We start from the raw sequence: 15,000 nt of genomic DNA on the forward strand, positions 1-15,000 counted from the left end.
AAACTATAATATTCTCAAAATTTAGCACAGAAACGTTTTTTTTTTCCAGAAACGTTTTAGTCGAATTGTTATATAACAGTTTTTGCATTGCTAAGAACTTCACCTGAACAACTTTAAAGATGATTTTCTCAATATTTAGATTTTTTTGCTCCCTCAGATTCCAGATTTTCAAACAGTTGTATCTCAGACAAATATTGTCCTCCGAACAAACCACACATCAATGGAGAGATCATTATGACTGGTTTTGCGGTCCAGGGTCACATATGGTTTTAACCTGATCCCAAATCAGTTTTATAACATAGACATTGTTAACAACACATATTTGCCTCCATAAAACATGCCTGAAAAGTAACACACATATACAGACACTTTGTATTTGATGATAAGTATATAATATTGAATAGTTTACACTTTCAGTTGGTTTGTAAATGGCGTTTTTATGCAAGTTTGGAGTGAGTTTTCATTGCATTTACACAGTTTTCACCGTTCGGAACAGCAAATCATTTTGCGAAACAGTTAAATTGGTCCACAGATTCGAAAGGCTCAGTTTCTCATATCACTACTGTATACAAAATATGTCAGATTTACAGCCATTTACATTGGGACATTTCATGTGCAGCCACTTTCTTTCACTGTTTACGTTCAACTCTGTTAAGAAAATAAACCGTGTCGACGTAAACATGACGCAGGCCTTATTAACATGCAGTTTTTTCAACTTTAGCGCCAACTTGCGTTTCACTACTCGATTACTCAACCGGTCAGTGTTGGTCAAAGTGAAGCTGTTTATTAGAAACTGAAGAATTAAGTAACATTAAATCACATATCAAACTTTAAATGTATATAACATTTTCATTGGGATAAATTGCTGTTTTGCTCAATTACATTTTTTCACTTTCACTTTCAAATTTTATATATATTAGTCAGTAGGTCTATAAACAGCTCCGAGAAGACTTTAAAATGAAATGCCTTTTTTGTCTAAGATGTTGTAAATAAATATTTTATGTGTGTTTATCAAAGTCAGAGTGTGTGGTTTGTTGGTTGTGAAACTTTCTGCTTCAGAGTCGGGATTATGGTTTTATTCCCACAGAAGTGACTTTCCATGGTGCAAAGCGGAACATTTTGTTTTTCCAGGAAATCATTTCTGTCAGAATTACGAGGCTCATTAAAAGGATAACATGAGATTTTAATGAGGTTTTAACTACTCGTGAAACAACCAGTTTTATATGAATGTGTTTTGTGTTGGAAAATGTTGTGGAAATTCTAATTCAATATTAAATTTTTAGAGACTAAGAATGAAAAACCAAACAGAGTGACTCACAGACCAGTATGTAAAAAGATACATTGAAGGACAGATTAGGACCTTTGAGCCAATCATGTTGCTCAGTGCACATCACCCCATAACACATGCACATCTCATGCACATTTCATCGTAGATGCCTGGTTACTCTCAAAAACTGTCAGTCCCTGCTACACAGTTTCCCCTCAAATGTTGTTTTTCAACCTAAAGCAGTTGCGTGCACAAGTTACATAAAATAACTCAATGTCCCTATGGACTATATTATACTACCTTGATCATTGTATGTTAAAAGATACCTAAACGAGATTAATGCAATCAATGCCAAATTAACAAAACTAAAAATTTCCATAACAAAAAGTATAGTAATCAGGTTTTAAATATTATTATTAATAATAATAATAATAAAAAAATGTTTTCATTGTCATTTTGTCAGATCTAATGATTAAAACAATTAGACAAACATTCTGTGCAAATAAAGTATATATATATATATGTATATATATATGAATACCAAATATTTTTATATTTAACATTTAGATTTAACATTTAGATTTCGATTTCGATGAAACATTTAGCTTAGATTTAGCTTTTATTTTTATATAGTAGCCTAATATAAAAAAAAGCATAAAGCCTATTTAGGTAAATCTTCTAAAATGTGATGTTACATTCATAACGGAAGATAGCAAATGAACAAATCTTGCTATAGCGAGGGTTTAACTCATGAATATTAATTACGTAACGTGACAACTGATTGGCTGAAACGCAAATTTAGTAACTGAACGCCTACAGAGCGAAACCTGTAGCTATGAATATTAATTAGATTCCGTCTCCTGCTTTTTGATAAATCGCGAAAGTTCTGCTCATGAATATTTAATTAGTCTACGTGCTCTGAGGCTCCAAGTAGATTCAGATCCTCTCCTGTTTAATATTCATGAGACAAGCCTTCTGAATACTTGGATTCGTGATTTGCTCGGTGTCGGTGAAGATTCCGGTGTGCGCGTGGGAGATTCATTAAACATCATCAGATTCATTAAAACCTCGTTAGAGCTGCATGACACCATAACATGCTGCTGTTTCTGTTTCTGTAAGAGTATGATCAAATGCAGGATATATTTCATAGACACGTTGAGTTTACTGTAAATATTATGTGTACAGTTTATATTATGTATTGTATCTTGTGCAACTTATGTGCATCTGTGTGTGTGTGTGTGTGTGTGTGTGTGTGTGTGTGTGTGTGTGTGTGTGAGGGAGTGTGATGTGTGTGATGTGTGTGTGTGTGTGTGTGTGTGAGGGAGTGTGATGTGTGTGTGTGTGTGTGTGTGTGTGTGTGTGTGTGTGTGTGTGTGTGAGTGTGTGTGTGTGTGTGATGTGTGTGTGTGTGTGTGTGTGTGTGTGTGTCTGTGTGTGTGTGTGTGGGTGTGAGTGTGAGTGTGTGTATGTGTGTGTGTGTGTGTGATGTGTGTGTTTGTGATGTGTGTGTGTGTGTGTGTGTGTGTGTGTGTGATGTGTGTGTGTGTGTGTGTGTGTGTGTGTGTGTGTGTGTGTGTGTGTGTGTGTGTGTGTGTGTGTGTGAAGTGTGTGTGTGTGTTTGTGTGAGGGAGTGTGATGTGTGTGTGTGTGTGTGTGTGTGTGCAGGACTTCATCATCTGTCTGGAGATGTTTCTGGCAGCAGTCGCTCAGTTTCAGCAGTCGTCCGTATGTTCATGAGGATGATGAAGGCTCGTGCTTCGACTCGCTCCTCACCATGCTGGACGTCTCAGACATTCGCGCAGACATCACAGAGCAAGAGCACAACGCTGGTGAGAACGATCTAAATGTACAGTATATAACTATTCATATATAGACTCTTATAAATATGCTTTAAATAGGATTTTTTTTTTAAACGTGTGTGTGGTTTGCGTGCTCTGCAGGTCGTACGGTGTTCGGTCGTCCCCGTAAGCTGTTCTTCGGCTCTGAAGCAGATGTTGTTCAGGGTGAACACACCGGTCTCCTCGCTGGGGCGTCCCAAGAGCATCACTCAGGCTCCGCCTCCCCGCAGGGGCGGTACCAGGGGCTGGGCTAAACGGACACGCCCCACTCAGTCTCCGCCCCCGCTGGCTTCACCTCCTCCTCCTGGGAGAGTGACAGTGACTCAGGGCCTGCAGCGGCCAATCAGAGCACAGGAACAGAGTACTAGCAAACGATGCGGTGAGATAATAAAGACACTCAAACGTACAGTGAAGCCATGTTCACTTCTGCATAATGCTAACAGAAATTATTCAAAATAATCTTCATGAACACTTTACCTGAATTGAAGTAAAGCAGCCTATTATTATTCAGCGAAGCTACTGGAACCAATGTTATTGCAGTATTTTTCTTATACTATACGGTTTCCAATAATATTTAGAATTTGCTTTAATTTTTAAATACTTTGTTTCCTTTAAATGTTTTTTTTTAATATTTAGAAATAGTATGTGCTTTTGTCATTTACAGTAGTTATTTTAATATCACTGTTTATGTTTAATTTAAATTCAAGATTTTTTTTTTTTTCCAGTTAGTAATTTTAGATCTTCGACTAATTTCAAGAAGTTGCCAAAGTAGCCGTGTATTTTATTTTTTATTTTATTTAAGCTTTATTTTAACAAGTGTTCCTAATAGTTTTAGTTTTTAATAATAACCCTGTATCTGTTCTGATTTTTAAATGATAATTTATCATTTACAGAAACCCATAAAATACTGAGCTGTTCTTATTCTGTGCAAGCATTGTAAACGTTGTGTAATGTTTTAAATCAGTCACTAATAATATAAAAGTGCTAATAAATCGTTTAGTAGGCTATATTGCCATATGACATTAACTTATGTTATATAAGTTAAATGTATGTTGTGGCTCTACAGCTTTTGTAATATTGATAATCATGTAATGGAATTCAAATGTGTGTGAATATATTGTTTTTCCATTAAACTGCTGCTATTATTCTTTCACATTATAAATCATAAACACATAACACACATATCACACATAAATACTGTATACACCACAAATGGAGTTTTAATTTACCACCAGGGGGCAGAATAATATTACAATCGTGACTGATTGATCTGTAAAAATACTGTGTACAAAACTTTACATTGACATCATAACAGGTCATAAAACATTTCAAAAAGCTTATTCTCCTTTAGTTTTAACAAATGTACAAATGCACAACAAAATAAGGCTTGAAATCCTGCTCATGTTATTTTGAGTTACATTTGAGTTATTAAAGTCTTCTCTTCAGATCTTGGCTCTAGTGCTCTCAGGCGTTTATAACTTGTGCATTTTAAAACGTCATCATATAATCTGCATTTTCTCATTGGATATCCTCAGAAATGTTCACATTATGGAAGTGAAATGTATTGTGAATGCCATTCCATGTTGACTTTAAATGTCACTGGTGTTTCTGATGAGTTTTCTGAACGTTATGTAGTTTTGAGATGATGCACAGGAAGCTTCACACACACATATACTACATTGGCTGGAAAACAACTAATTACAGTGATTCATCTATACACAAATAATAACATAACAGCCCATATAATATAAAACACAAAGTCAAAATCAACAAAAGACAAAAAGAGTTTGTTTGTTAAAGCAACAGTTCAGGCAAAAATGTAAATGTGCTTGGGAATATAGTGCATGAGTCACATTGACTGATATTATTGTGCGTTTTTGTCCATTTTAGTGCTTGATAGGTGTTTTCTTAAATTAAAGTCAGTGGTGATTCTTCACCAAAACTCTTTGAGTAAATGTGTTTATTTCCAGGTGAACTGTTCCTTTAAAAGAGGCATTATCATGAAGACTATGAGCTGTGCTGTGTGTTTCTGAAAAATGAGCTACGTAAAAGACACAGAAATAAGACATGTAACCCTCTTTATGCATTCAATACATCAAAATATACATCAGTGAAGGTTCACTTGCACAAATTAGGTCCGGATCTCTTTACAAGCAACTGTACCAGATTTTACATAAACCATAAACCAGAACCTCCAAACCAAAGAAATAACTAATGTGTTTTCGGTCATTTTTAACCAGTTCTATTGGGTTTAAGCCTGCTGTTGTATTCACTAACTGAGTACAGTTTTAGAGTTTGATCGCCAAATTGACCCACATTGGTTTTTCATGCAATGTGTCAAAAATAAACACTATTAAAAACACTAAAGATTAATGTAAAACAGAACACCTCTACTGTAGCCGGTCATAGACTAAAAAAACATCAAATATGTGAGAAATTTAATAAATCCCATCTTTTTTATAATGTTATTTCTATTGTGTTAGGGAACAATTTGACCATATTTTGATATTTTCATATTTCACAGACACAAAATACGTTTTTGTCACTGTAGGATTGTAGGAGGAAATAACTACAAGTATAAACAGTACCTAACATTATTTGTACTTACTGTAGTGTAAGTAGTTTTTATTGCTATTTGTACATCCCAATGTTTTATCGTTATGTTCTTTTCTTAAACGGTTGTAATGGTGGAATGAGTTTCTCATACTTATTCAGTGCTGCAACAGACTAGTAATTGAGATCCCAAAAACAACCTTTGACAGATTATTATTATTATTTTTTTGTTTTTGGATTGTGAAACCCAACTAGATAAAAAAACAGCTTCAATTTCGAGTAAACTTTGAGTCTTAAATTTCATAAATTCACATGTATTTCATTTATTTTAGGCTTTGACAAGCTACAGCAATGGTTTTCCGTAGTTTATCGGCCTCTTTAATGTTTTTCAGATTGTTGATTTTTGGCAAATTGCCCAGAATCCAGTGGGGCTATGTTTAACCCCAACACAAAAGTCCTAATAAACTCTGTACAGCCTTCCCAAAACGCATCTGTGTGCTGAAACTTTGCATGCATATGCATGACCCTAAAAGAAAAATGTTCACCAAATTTTAAGAAGAAATAAACTTTTTAAGCAGTATTTCAAGCAGTTTGAGCATTTGAAAGTAGGTCAATTTGACCCAACACAAAATTAGTAACAATTCTCAGCACAGCCTTTCCAAAACACCTCCATGTGCTGAAAATGAGCATGAACATTCATAACACTAAATGAAAAACATCCACCAAATTTCAAGAAGAAATTAATAGTTGAATCACTATCTTGAGTCATTTAAAATACATATGTGGGTCAAATTAATCCCAACACAAAAGCTGTAACAAACTCCGTTCAGCCTTTCCAAAACAAATCCATGTGCTGAAATTTCGCATGCACATTCATGGTGCTAACTGAAAAATATCCACCAAATTTCAAGAAGAAATAAGTAGTTTAACTAGTGTTTTGGGCAGTTTGTAAAATAAGTGTGGGTCAGTTTTGACCCAACACAAAAGCTGTAAAGATTTTTGTACAGCTTTTCTAAAACACATCTGTGTGTTGAAACCTTGCATGCACATTTATAACCCTAAATGAAAAATATTCACCAAATTTCAAAAAGAAATAAACAGTTTAACCACTATTTTGAGCATTTAAAAAATTTAAGCGTGGGTCAATCTGACCCAACACAAAAGTTGTAATACTTTTTTTACAGCCATATCCATGTGCCATGCACATTCATGATGCTAAAAAAAATATCCGCCAATTTTCAGTAATAAATAAAGAGTATTTCAATCTTTTTTCAAGAATTAGTGTGGGTCAATTTGACCCCAACACAACAGGGGATCCTTTTGGGATCCTATGACCATCCATAAGAAATGAATGAGAAAGTGTCCAGAGATGTCTGCATTTGATTATAGCTGTGATCTGAACGGGAAACTCACGTTTCGTGAGTGTGAGGTGTGTTACTCCTCTGCAGTTCACTCAGGTAATATGGAGTGCTCTTGTGCGATGGCCGCCAACTCCTTCAGGAACTCAGCGAACAGAAACATAGTGAACACTCTGTTCCGCAGGTGCGGCGGGATTTTGGGACAGGGAGGAAGAGGTGTCCGTGGACGACCCGAGACGTGGCCATTCAGGAACAAGCCGGCGTTTTGGACATCTCGCTCTGACAGGAGGGGAAAGAAGATGGTTTCAGCTTGGTAAAACAGAAAGACAATCAAACAATTGGGATAGGACGATGCACACCTTGCTCTTCTAAGGCCTGATCTTTGAGCAGCAGGAACTGGGCGGCTTCACACACCAGCTCTGGAAAATCTGGATTGGATGCTGCATATTGTTCAATCTGACAAGCCACCGACAGCAGAACCTGAGACGAACACACAAGCACCAAATCACATAACAACTCAAAAGTCATTCTGATGTAATTTTCTTTTAGAATCATAAATATTAGTTAATTAAATGAAATTAACTTTAAATGAAAATAAAAAACTTGCAAATAGCTAATAACAGATAACTAAAAATAACAAAACTAAAGTCGAATCTGAAGCTTGATAGAAACTTTATAGACATATTTATGAATCACACACACATTCACAAAACCGTATATTTAAGGCAAAAATGTAAAAATAGAATTAAAATGGCAAATATAAAACAGTCATTTAAATGTAGACTTCTTATGAATATTAACTGAGTATTGATTATTGAAGTTGTTGCACACTGTGTTGCATTAAATGTGCATTTAGGAAAACAAGAAGTTAGGTGCTGATTATAATTTAAACTGTTTAAACATAAGGTTTAAATACTATTATAGTATTTATAGATATTTTGAACTGGCTTTTATTTTTATATTGAGTGTTTTAGTGATTTTATGTGCTTTTGTCTTTTTTTTCTTAATTTGTTTTCTATATAGCTTTAATTCATTTTTGTTTCAGTTTAAGTATTAGTAGTTTTAATACTTCAACTTTAAACTTTCAATATAATTTTTTTTAAACTAAATCTATACTCATGAGTAAACTGAATGCTGAATGATTTTTACCATTAAATTTAATTTTGAAAATTTAATATATAAAAATATAACTTTTGTTATTTGTTATTGAAAAAACAAATAAACAAGCCCGGCCCAGGTTACAAAAAGTAACGCAGAAGTAACATAAAGCATTACTTACAATAAAAAGCAACAAAGTAACACAATTAGTTACTTTCGTGATGGAGTAAAGTGATACTGTATTCATTACTTTTAAAAGTATCTTTCCCCAGCACTGTTTATGATAATATTTTATTAACAGTGTTCTGTACCTGATAGAGTGAGCGTGCGCCGGTCTGAGACGCAGGTCTGGTGTTCAGAATGAATCCTCGCAGCAGCGGTTGTGGATATGTGGCCAGCTGCGCCAAAATCCCCGTAAGCAGCAGGTTGACTTCAATGGAGTTCTCCAGCATGTTCTCCAGACGGGACAGCAGGACGCTGATGAACGGCCCTGAGGAACCACACATGCTTTGATTATTTGATTCAAAACGAACATTTGCTACAACTCAACAGTGCTTCATTTCTGAAAGTGAGTCCTTGCTGCTTCCATACAATTAATGCAATCTCTGTTAAAGCCCAACTGAACTGTTCTCTAGACTCAACAGAACATGTGAGCTTGGAAAACATTAACCAGATAAACCGAATACTGAATCAGATCTGAAATAAAGCACCTCTAAACGCAATCAAAATACCTCAGACTCTTCACAGGACAGTAGTTTTAAATTTCCACCATCTTTAAAGCTGTTAAACTACTGTATCAAATTTGATTCACATGTTTCTAAGGCCTTTGAATGATCAACATGATCAAAACATTGCTGTTTCACACTCGATCTCCTCGTGTCTTCTCTCTCTGATTGAGAGTTTAGAGTGTTTTATCCAGTATTTTAGTGAAATTGTAGAAACTTCCAGCTTCAGGTCGAGCTTCTCGTGTCAAATCTTTCCTGATTGTGATCAAGTAAAGGTCAGAATAAGGTCAGTAATATCTCCAGATGAACTCTTCCTGGACTGAAGCAGCTCAGCTTTACTTGATTCTCCATCAATCATGTTTTAGAGTCTCAAATCTGATCCTCAGGATCTTTTGAGGAGTGTAATAAAACCTCATGACTGACCTGTAAACGAGATCCCATGTTTCCTGCTCTCGGCTTTATTCGGGTCTTCATCTGCATCGTCTTCACCCTCACACTCCTCACAGAAGCAGTTAAAGTCCAGCTCCTCCTCCTCGTCCCCATGCAGGAGATCCTGCAGCCGCTGGAGCTGCTCTTCATCCTCCACGACAGAGTCTTCCTCTCCGCCCAGATCCCGAATCAGCTCCAGACACTGGGAGATGAAGTCGTCTCCCGTGGCTTCGGCCGTTTTGCTCTCATTACAGTTGTGGTCCAGATGCGCAACATCGCCCTCTAATTCCAGTGTCTGCTCCTCAAAACCACGTCCGTTCACAATCGGTTCGGATTCTGGATGTTCTGTGTGGTTTTGGTTTGGTGTGCGATTAGTGTGCGTCAGATTGTTGTTTATGTAGTGATTGTGGGTTGGTTTATTCAAGCCGTTTTTGACGAACATCCGCCGGTCGTCGCAAGCGTCTTTTTGCGCGATCAGATTATAAACCAACACGTCGTCCTGAAATTCCGACTCCTCTATATAAGATCCTTTAATCAGCATGATGGCATTTTTACGCATTTCCTGAATGTGTTTCGGGGGCTCGTCCGGGACGTCGGGCGTCGGTTCCCTGTCAGGCGCGGCGTCGTATGTATCGTCCCATTCCAGCTCGAGTAGCGTCCCAACTCGCTCGCGGTCGCCGGTGGAGCTGGTTTCTGAAGGCGGATGAGGAGTCGGCGTTTGGGGAGGTGGAGTAGAGCGAGGCAGATGCTCGTCCTCATCCTCGTCCTGATACTCGTCCGGGGACGGATTGAGACCGTCGTACGGAGCCGACCACACGTCGCACGCTTGGACCGTCGTACAGACGGATCTGCGCGCATCATACAGATACTGAAGGTAGTTCTTGTGCATAAGCGGCTCAGAAGCATTTATTCGGGAGCATCCGATGGTATCTCCACCTGAGAACAGATCCTCCATTCCTGAAGAGGCAGAGAAGAGATTTAGGACTGAATTAGTGACAAATTAAATTTAAAGATAAAGGGTTAGTTTACCCGAAAAAAGGAAATCCTGTCATTAATTACTAACCCTTAAGTCACTCCAAACCCGTACGATTTTCGTTCATCTTCGGAACACAAATTAAGATATTTTTAATGCACTCTGTGAGCTCTCTGACCCTTCCATAGACTGCAAGGATCCTAACAAGATCAAGGCTCAGAAACGTAGCAAGGAGATCTTTAAAATATATCCATGTGACATCAACTTTCAAAAAATGTCACGACTTTCAGTGGCTCAACTGTAATTTTACGAAGCTAGGAGAATACTTTTTGTGCGCAAAGAAAACAAAAATAACAGCAATTTGTCTCCTCTGTGTTACCCTATAGTGGCATTTGCAATTCGTCGCCCTAAATTCCCATTGCAATGTATGTATGCATATACGTTGTTTTTGTTCATATCAAAGCATAAACAACGCAAACAACGTATTAGTGTACGGTGCTGCTGACATAGAACAGAACACGTTGTTTACGTTCAGTGGACACTCTCCAAAATGCCACCAGGGTGACGTGGAGGAGACAAATTGTTTGATAAAGTCGTTACTCTCGTTTTCTTTGCATACAAAAAGTAATCTCGTAGCTTTGTGAAATTACGGCTGAACCACTGATGTCACATGGATTATTTTAACGATCTCCTTGCTACCATTCTGGACGTTGATCGTGGTAATTGCATTTCTGTCTATGGGAGGGTCAGAGAGCTCTCAGAATGAATAAAAAATATCTTAGTTTGTGTTCTGAAAATGAACGGTGTTACAGGTTTGGAACGACCTGAGGGTGGTGAGTAATTACTGAGAGAATTTTCACTTTTGGGTGAACAATCCCTTTAAAGAAGCATCTAATATGCCGAGTTTTTATCAATTCAATGCAGACCTGCTGAGCAGAAGAGACTTCTTTCAGAAATATTCAAAAACCTCATTGACTGCAAGCTTTTAAATGGTAGCGTATGTAATGTTTTGTAAATTATTATTCATCTCAAATTAATACGCCTTCCTTTCTAATTAAAGTTTATATGACACTAATGAAGACCATTACCCATGTTGCCCCTCAGCAGTCCCTCTGTGACCTTTGACCAGAGGATGTAGTCGGGTTTGGGCGTCTGCGGTGGAGAAGAGCAGGGTTTGGGAATGAAGAAGGAGGGTGTGAGCGAGAGCAGCGCAGATGCAGTGATGGAGTAACAGTCTCTCTCTCGCAGCCGCAGTCTCTCAGCGTGCGTCAGGTGAGAACACGGGAGCAGATACCTGCATGAGCAAACATGGACAAGGGTCCAGTCAGATCCCACCCACAACACAGCCATTGGTCGGACTGACAGACAGTCCGCCCCCAGACTCACACCATTGGTTGAGTCAGTGTTCTTGTCTCAGGCTGCTGAGCATCTCAGTGTTTTGAATGTGCAGTTACACTATTTAAGAAGTCCAGCTAGGAAACTATCAACCTACAAACGGCTTACATATAGATAAGAATAATTATAAGTATACTAAGGCCTAATTAGCTGAGAGTAGGAGAGTAGTTTTTCTAGCGCTGTTAAACGATTAATCGCGATTAATCGTATCCAAAATATAAGTTTTTGGTTGCATAATATGTGTGTGTGCTGTGTATATTATGTATATATAAAGACAAACAAATACAGTATATATTCTGAAAATATTTACATGTATATATTTATGTTCAAATAATTTACATTATATATAAATATATTTAATATACAAATGTAATATGTTTTTTATTAAATTATCACATGCATGGGTGTGTGTGTATGTATGTATATATATATATAGAATACACACACATATATTATGTAAACAAAAAACTTTTATTTTGAATGCGATTAAATGCGATTAATCATTTAACAGCGCTAGTTTTAACACACCAAAAATTAGACACAAAATGAAAACCTTTTTTACCCATCATTTTAATAATTTGATGATTTTTGGGACATCATTAGTCATAGATTTTAGTATAATAAAATCATGTTTTAAAAATGACATTTTATTTAAAATCATAAAAGTTAAAACTAAAACAATTTAATTTACAATTTACTTTTACATTTGACTATTTAGCAGATGCTTTTATCCACTGGCTATTGCTGCAAATGATTTCATGAAAAAAATTATGATTTAGTATTTCAGTAATTTTGTGAAGTTATAAGACAGTTTTATAAGTATATAATCATGTAATTAAAAATACGATTGATACTTTTTAAAATTTTTAGAAGATCATAAAAAGTCATTTAATTATCTGCTAAATGGAAAATTATTAAATGTAAATGTAAAAAGAGAAAATTCTGAATTTTGCATTTAAAAAACTTATAATTATTAACTAAAATATGTTTAAATAAATTTAATATATTTTTACAACATACTGTACATTTATTTATTTAGCAGACGCTTTTATCCAAAAGCAACTACTGCTGCAAACAATTTTGTGATTCATAACATCATGACACACAGCATTATGGGAAGTTATAAGTCATCGTTATATTAAAATATAATCAAATATTTACAAATATAATTAAAATATAAAAAGTGAAAACATGACCGTTTTTTAAATTTAGATATCAGTTTGGGATAATTTAATGAATAAAGTCATAATAAAATGATTTAGCAATTTAAGAAGTTGTAAAAGTGCTTTAATTAAAACCTATATGCAAGTCATGTGGAGGATGCATTAAAAGTTTCATGTTTAAGTATCTGGAGCTTAAACTGCAAGTCAATTCAAAGACAACTCAATTTCTATAGCACATTTAAAAGCAACAGTTACGCCAAAGTGCTGTACAACAAAACACAATATATAGAAAGCATAATTGGAAACATTCATTATATATGCATATAATCAAAGCAAACTGACAAAACATTAAACAGACATTAATCAAATTCCAGAGAAAACAAATAAGATTTGAGAACAGACTTAAAGTGAAGAAACAAGTGTTATATTTACAGGCAAACTATTCCAAAGTTTGGGAGCTGAAAAAGCCCGACCACCCTTTGTTTTACAGCGACAACGTGGGACAGTTAAGAGAAGCTGATAACTCTTTGGGGAGAGTAAGGAATCAGAAGCTCACTCATATATTTTGGTGCAAGACCAGATAAAGCCTTAAAGACAGCTATTTTAAAATCAATTCTAAACTTCACAGGGAGTCAATGCAAAAATGTGATCCCTCTTTTTTGTTCCAGTAAGGAGCCTCGCTGCAGCATTTTGGACAATTTGTAGGCCACAGTGAAGGGAATTACAGTAATCCAGACGTGATGTTATGGAAGTATGGATTACAGTCTCCAGATCTTTGTGAGGCAAAAACTGTTTCAGTTTAGCAATGGATCTCAGATGGAAGAAGCTGCCCTTTACCACTGTGCTAATTTGTTTCTCAAAGTTGAGTAACGAATCAAATGTAAACCCAAGATTTCGTACATGGGTTTGAACATTTCAGGGAGAGACCTAAATTATAAACAGATAAAGTCCTAGAGTGGCAGGGTTTTTGCTTTCGTTTAATTGCAAAAAATTATTAGCCATCCAATCTTTTATCTCCTCAAAACAGTAATAGAGCACACCCAAAGAATCACTGCTGTCAGTTTTTGCTGGAAGATAGAACTGTGTATCATCTGCATAGTAGTGGTATGAAATTTTATATTTATTAAAAATGGCACCCAAGGGAAGCATGTAAAGTGAAAAAAGAAGAGGGCCTAAAATGGATCCTTGGGGCACACCGCATGACAAAGGAGCTGACGAAGAAGAAAACTTCCACAGCATGTTTGAAACTAGCTGGTACAATTCCATTTGCTAAATAACTATTAATGATGGTGGACGTTTACATGTTTTAAATCCATATTTCATCTCTACAGGAAGAGGAAGAGGATGCAAATACCTGAGAATTAACTGCAGCATGACATCTTCACAATACAGACCAATCAGAGTCCGGAACAGAGCCAGAGAGACTGTACCGAGCTAGAAACATACACACACACACACACACACACACACACACACACACACACACACACACACACACACACACACACACACACATAAATGAACACCATGAGCTTTAATCAGTGACCATCACACACACACACACACACACACGACACACTCACTTACACGCACATGCACGCACGCACACTCACACTCACACACACACACACTCACACTCACACACACACACACACACACACACACACACACACACACACACATTTGTTTTTGTGTAAAGTGTGTTCATCCCATAGGTGTAATGGTTTTTATACTGTACAAACTGTATATTCTCTGGTCCTACACCAACCCTACACCTAACCCTAACCCTCACAGGAAACTTTGTGCATTTTTACTTTCTCAAAAAAACTCATTCTGTATGATTTATAAGCGTTTTGAAAAATGGGTTAAGTCCTCATAAGTCAGCCTCTCCTTGTTATACCTGTGTCATACCCATGTCATTATACAGAGTTGTGTCCAGATATGACACAAAAACAAGAGCACACACACACACACACACACACACACTCACTCACTCTCTCTCTCACACACAAACACCTGAAACGGCGTGTTGATCCTGCTGACCAGCGTGTCCAGGATGCTGACGTTGTCATGGCGATATCTGAGGATGAAGATGAGGAAGGTCTGGACGAGGGCGGAGTCAGAGATGCTGCGCAGGAAGAGCTCCAGATACGCCGTCGTCGTCATCACTTCCTCCAGAGTCAGCTGACCAATAAACAAAC

General features: G+C 36.6%; 1 protein-coding gene across 1 annotated transcript in view; it reads right to left on the reverse strand.

Annotated features, from left to right (window-relative positions):
• Window positions 1-6,995: 6,995 nt before the first annotated feature.
• LOC132118604 (FHF complex subunit HOOK-interacting protein 1A) overlaps window positions 6,996-15,000 on the reverse strand; it is a 15,398-nt gene continuing 7,393 nt past the window's right edge. The window contains exons 7-13 of the mRNA XM_059528560.1: window positions 14,816-14,983; window positions 14,154-14,233; window positions 11,330-11,535; window positions 9,263-10,225; window positions 8,426-8,604; window positions 7,376-7,496; window positions 6,996-7,295 (exon numbers count right to left, since the gene is read on the reverse strand). Of these exons, the coding sequence (XP_059384543.1) occupies window positions 7,108-7,295; window positions 7,376-7,496; window positions 8,426-8,604; window positions 9,263-10,225; window positions 11,330-11,535; window positions 14,154-14,233; window positions 14,816-14,983 (1,905 nt within the window). The 3' untranslated portion in view covers window positions 6,996-7,107. The remainder of the gene's footprint in view (window positions 7,296-7,375; window positions 7,497-8,425; window positions 8,605-9,262; window positions 10,226-11,329; window positions 11,536-14,153; window positions 14,234-14,815; window positions 14,984-15,000) is intronic.

This window comes from Carassius carassius, chromosome 37 (genome assembly GCF_963082965.1).
Source record: "Carassius carassius chromosome 37, fCarCar2.1, whole genome shotgun sequence".
In the NCBI taxonomy this organism is placed as follows: domain Eukaryota; kingdom Metazoa; phylum Chordata; class Actinopteri; order Cypriniformes; family Cyprinidae; genus Carassius; species Carassius carassius.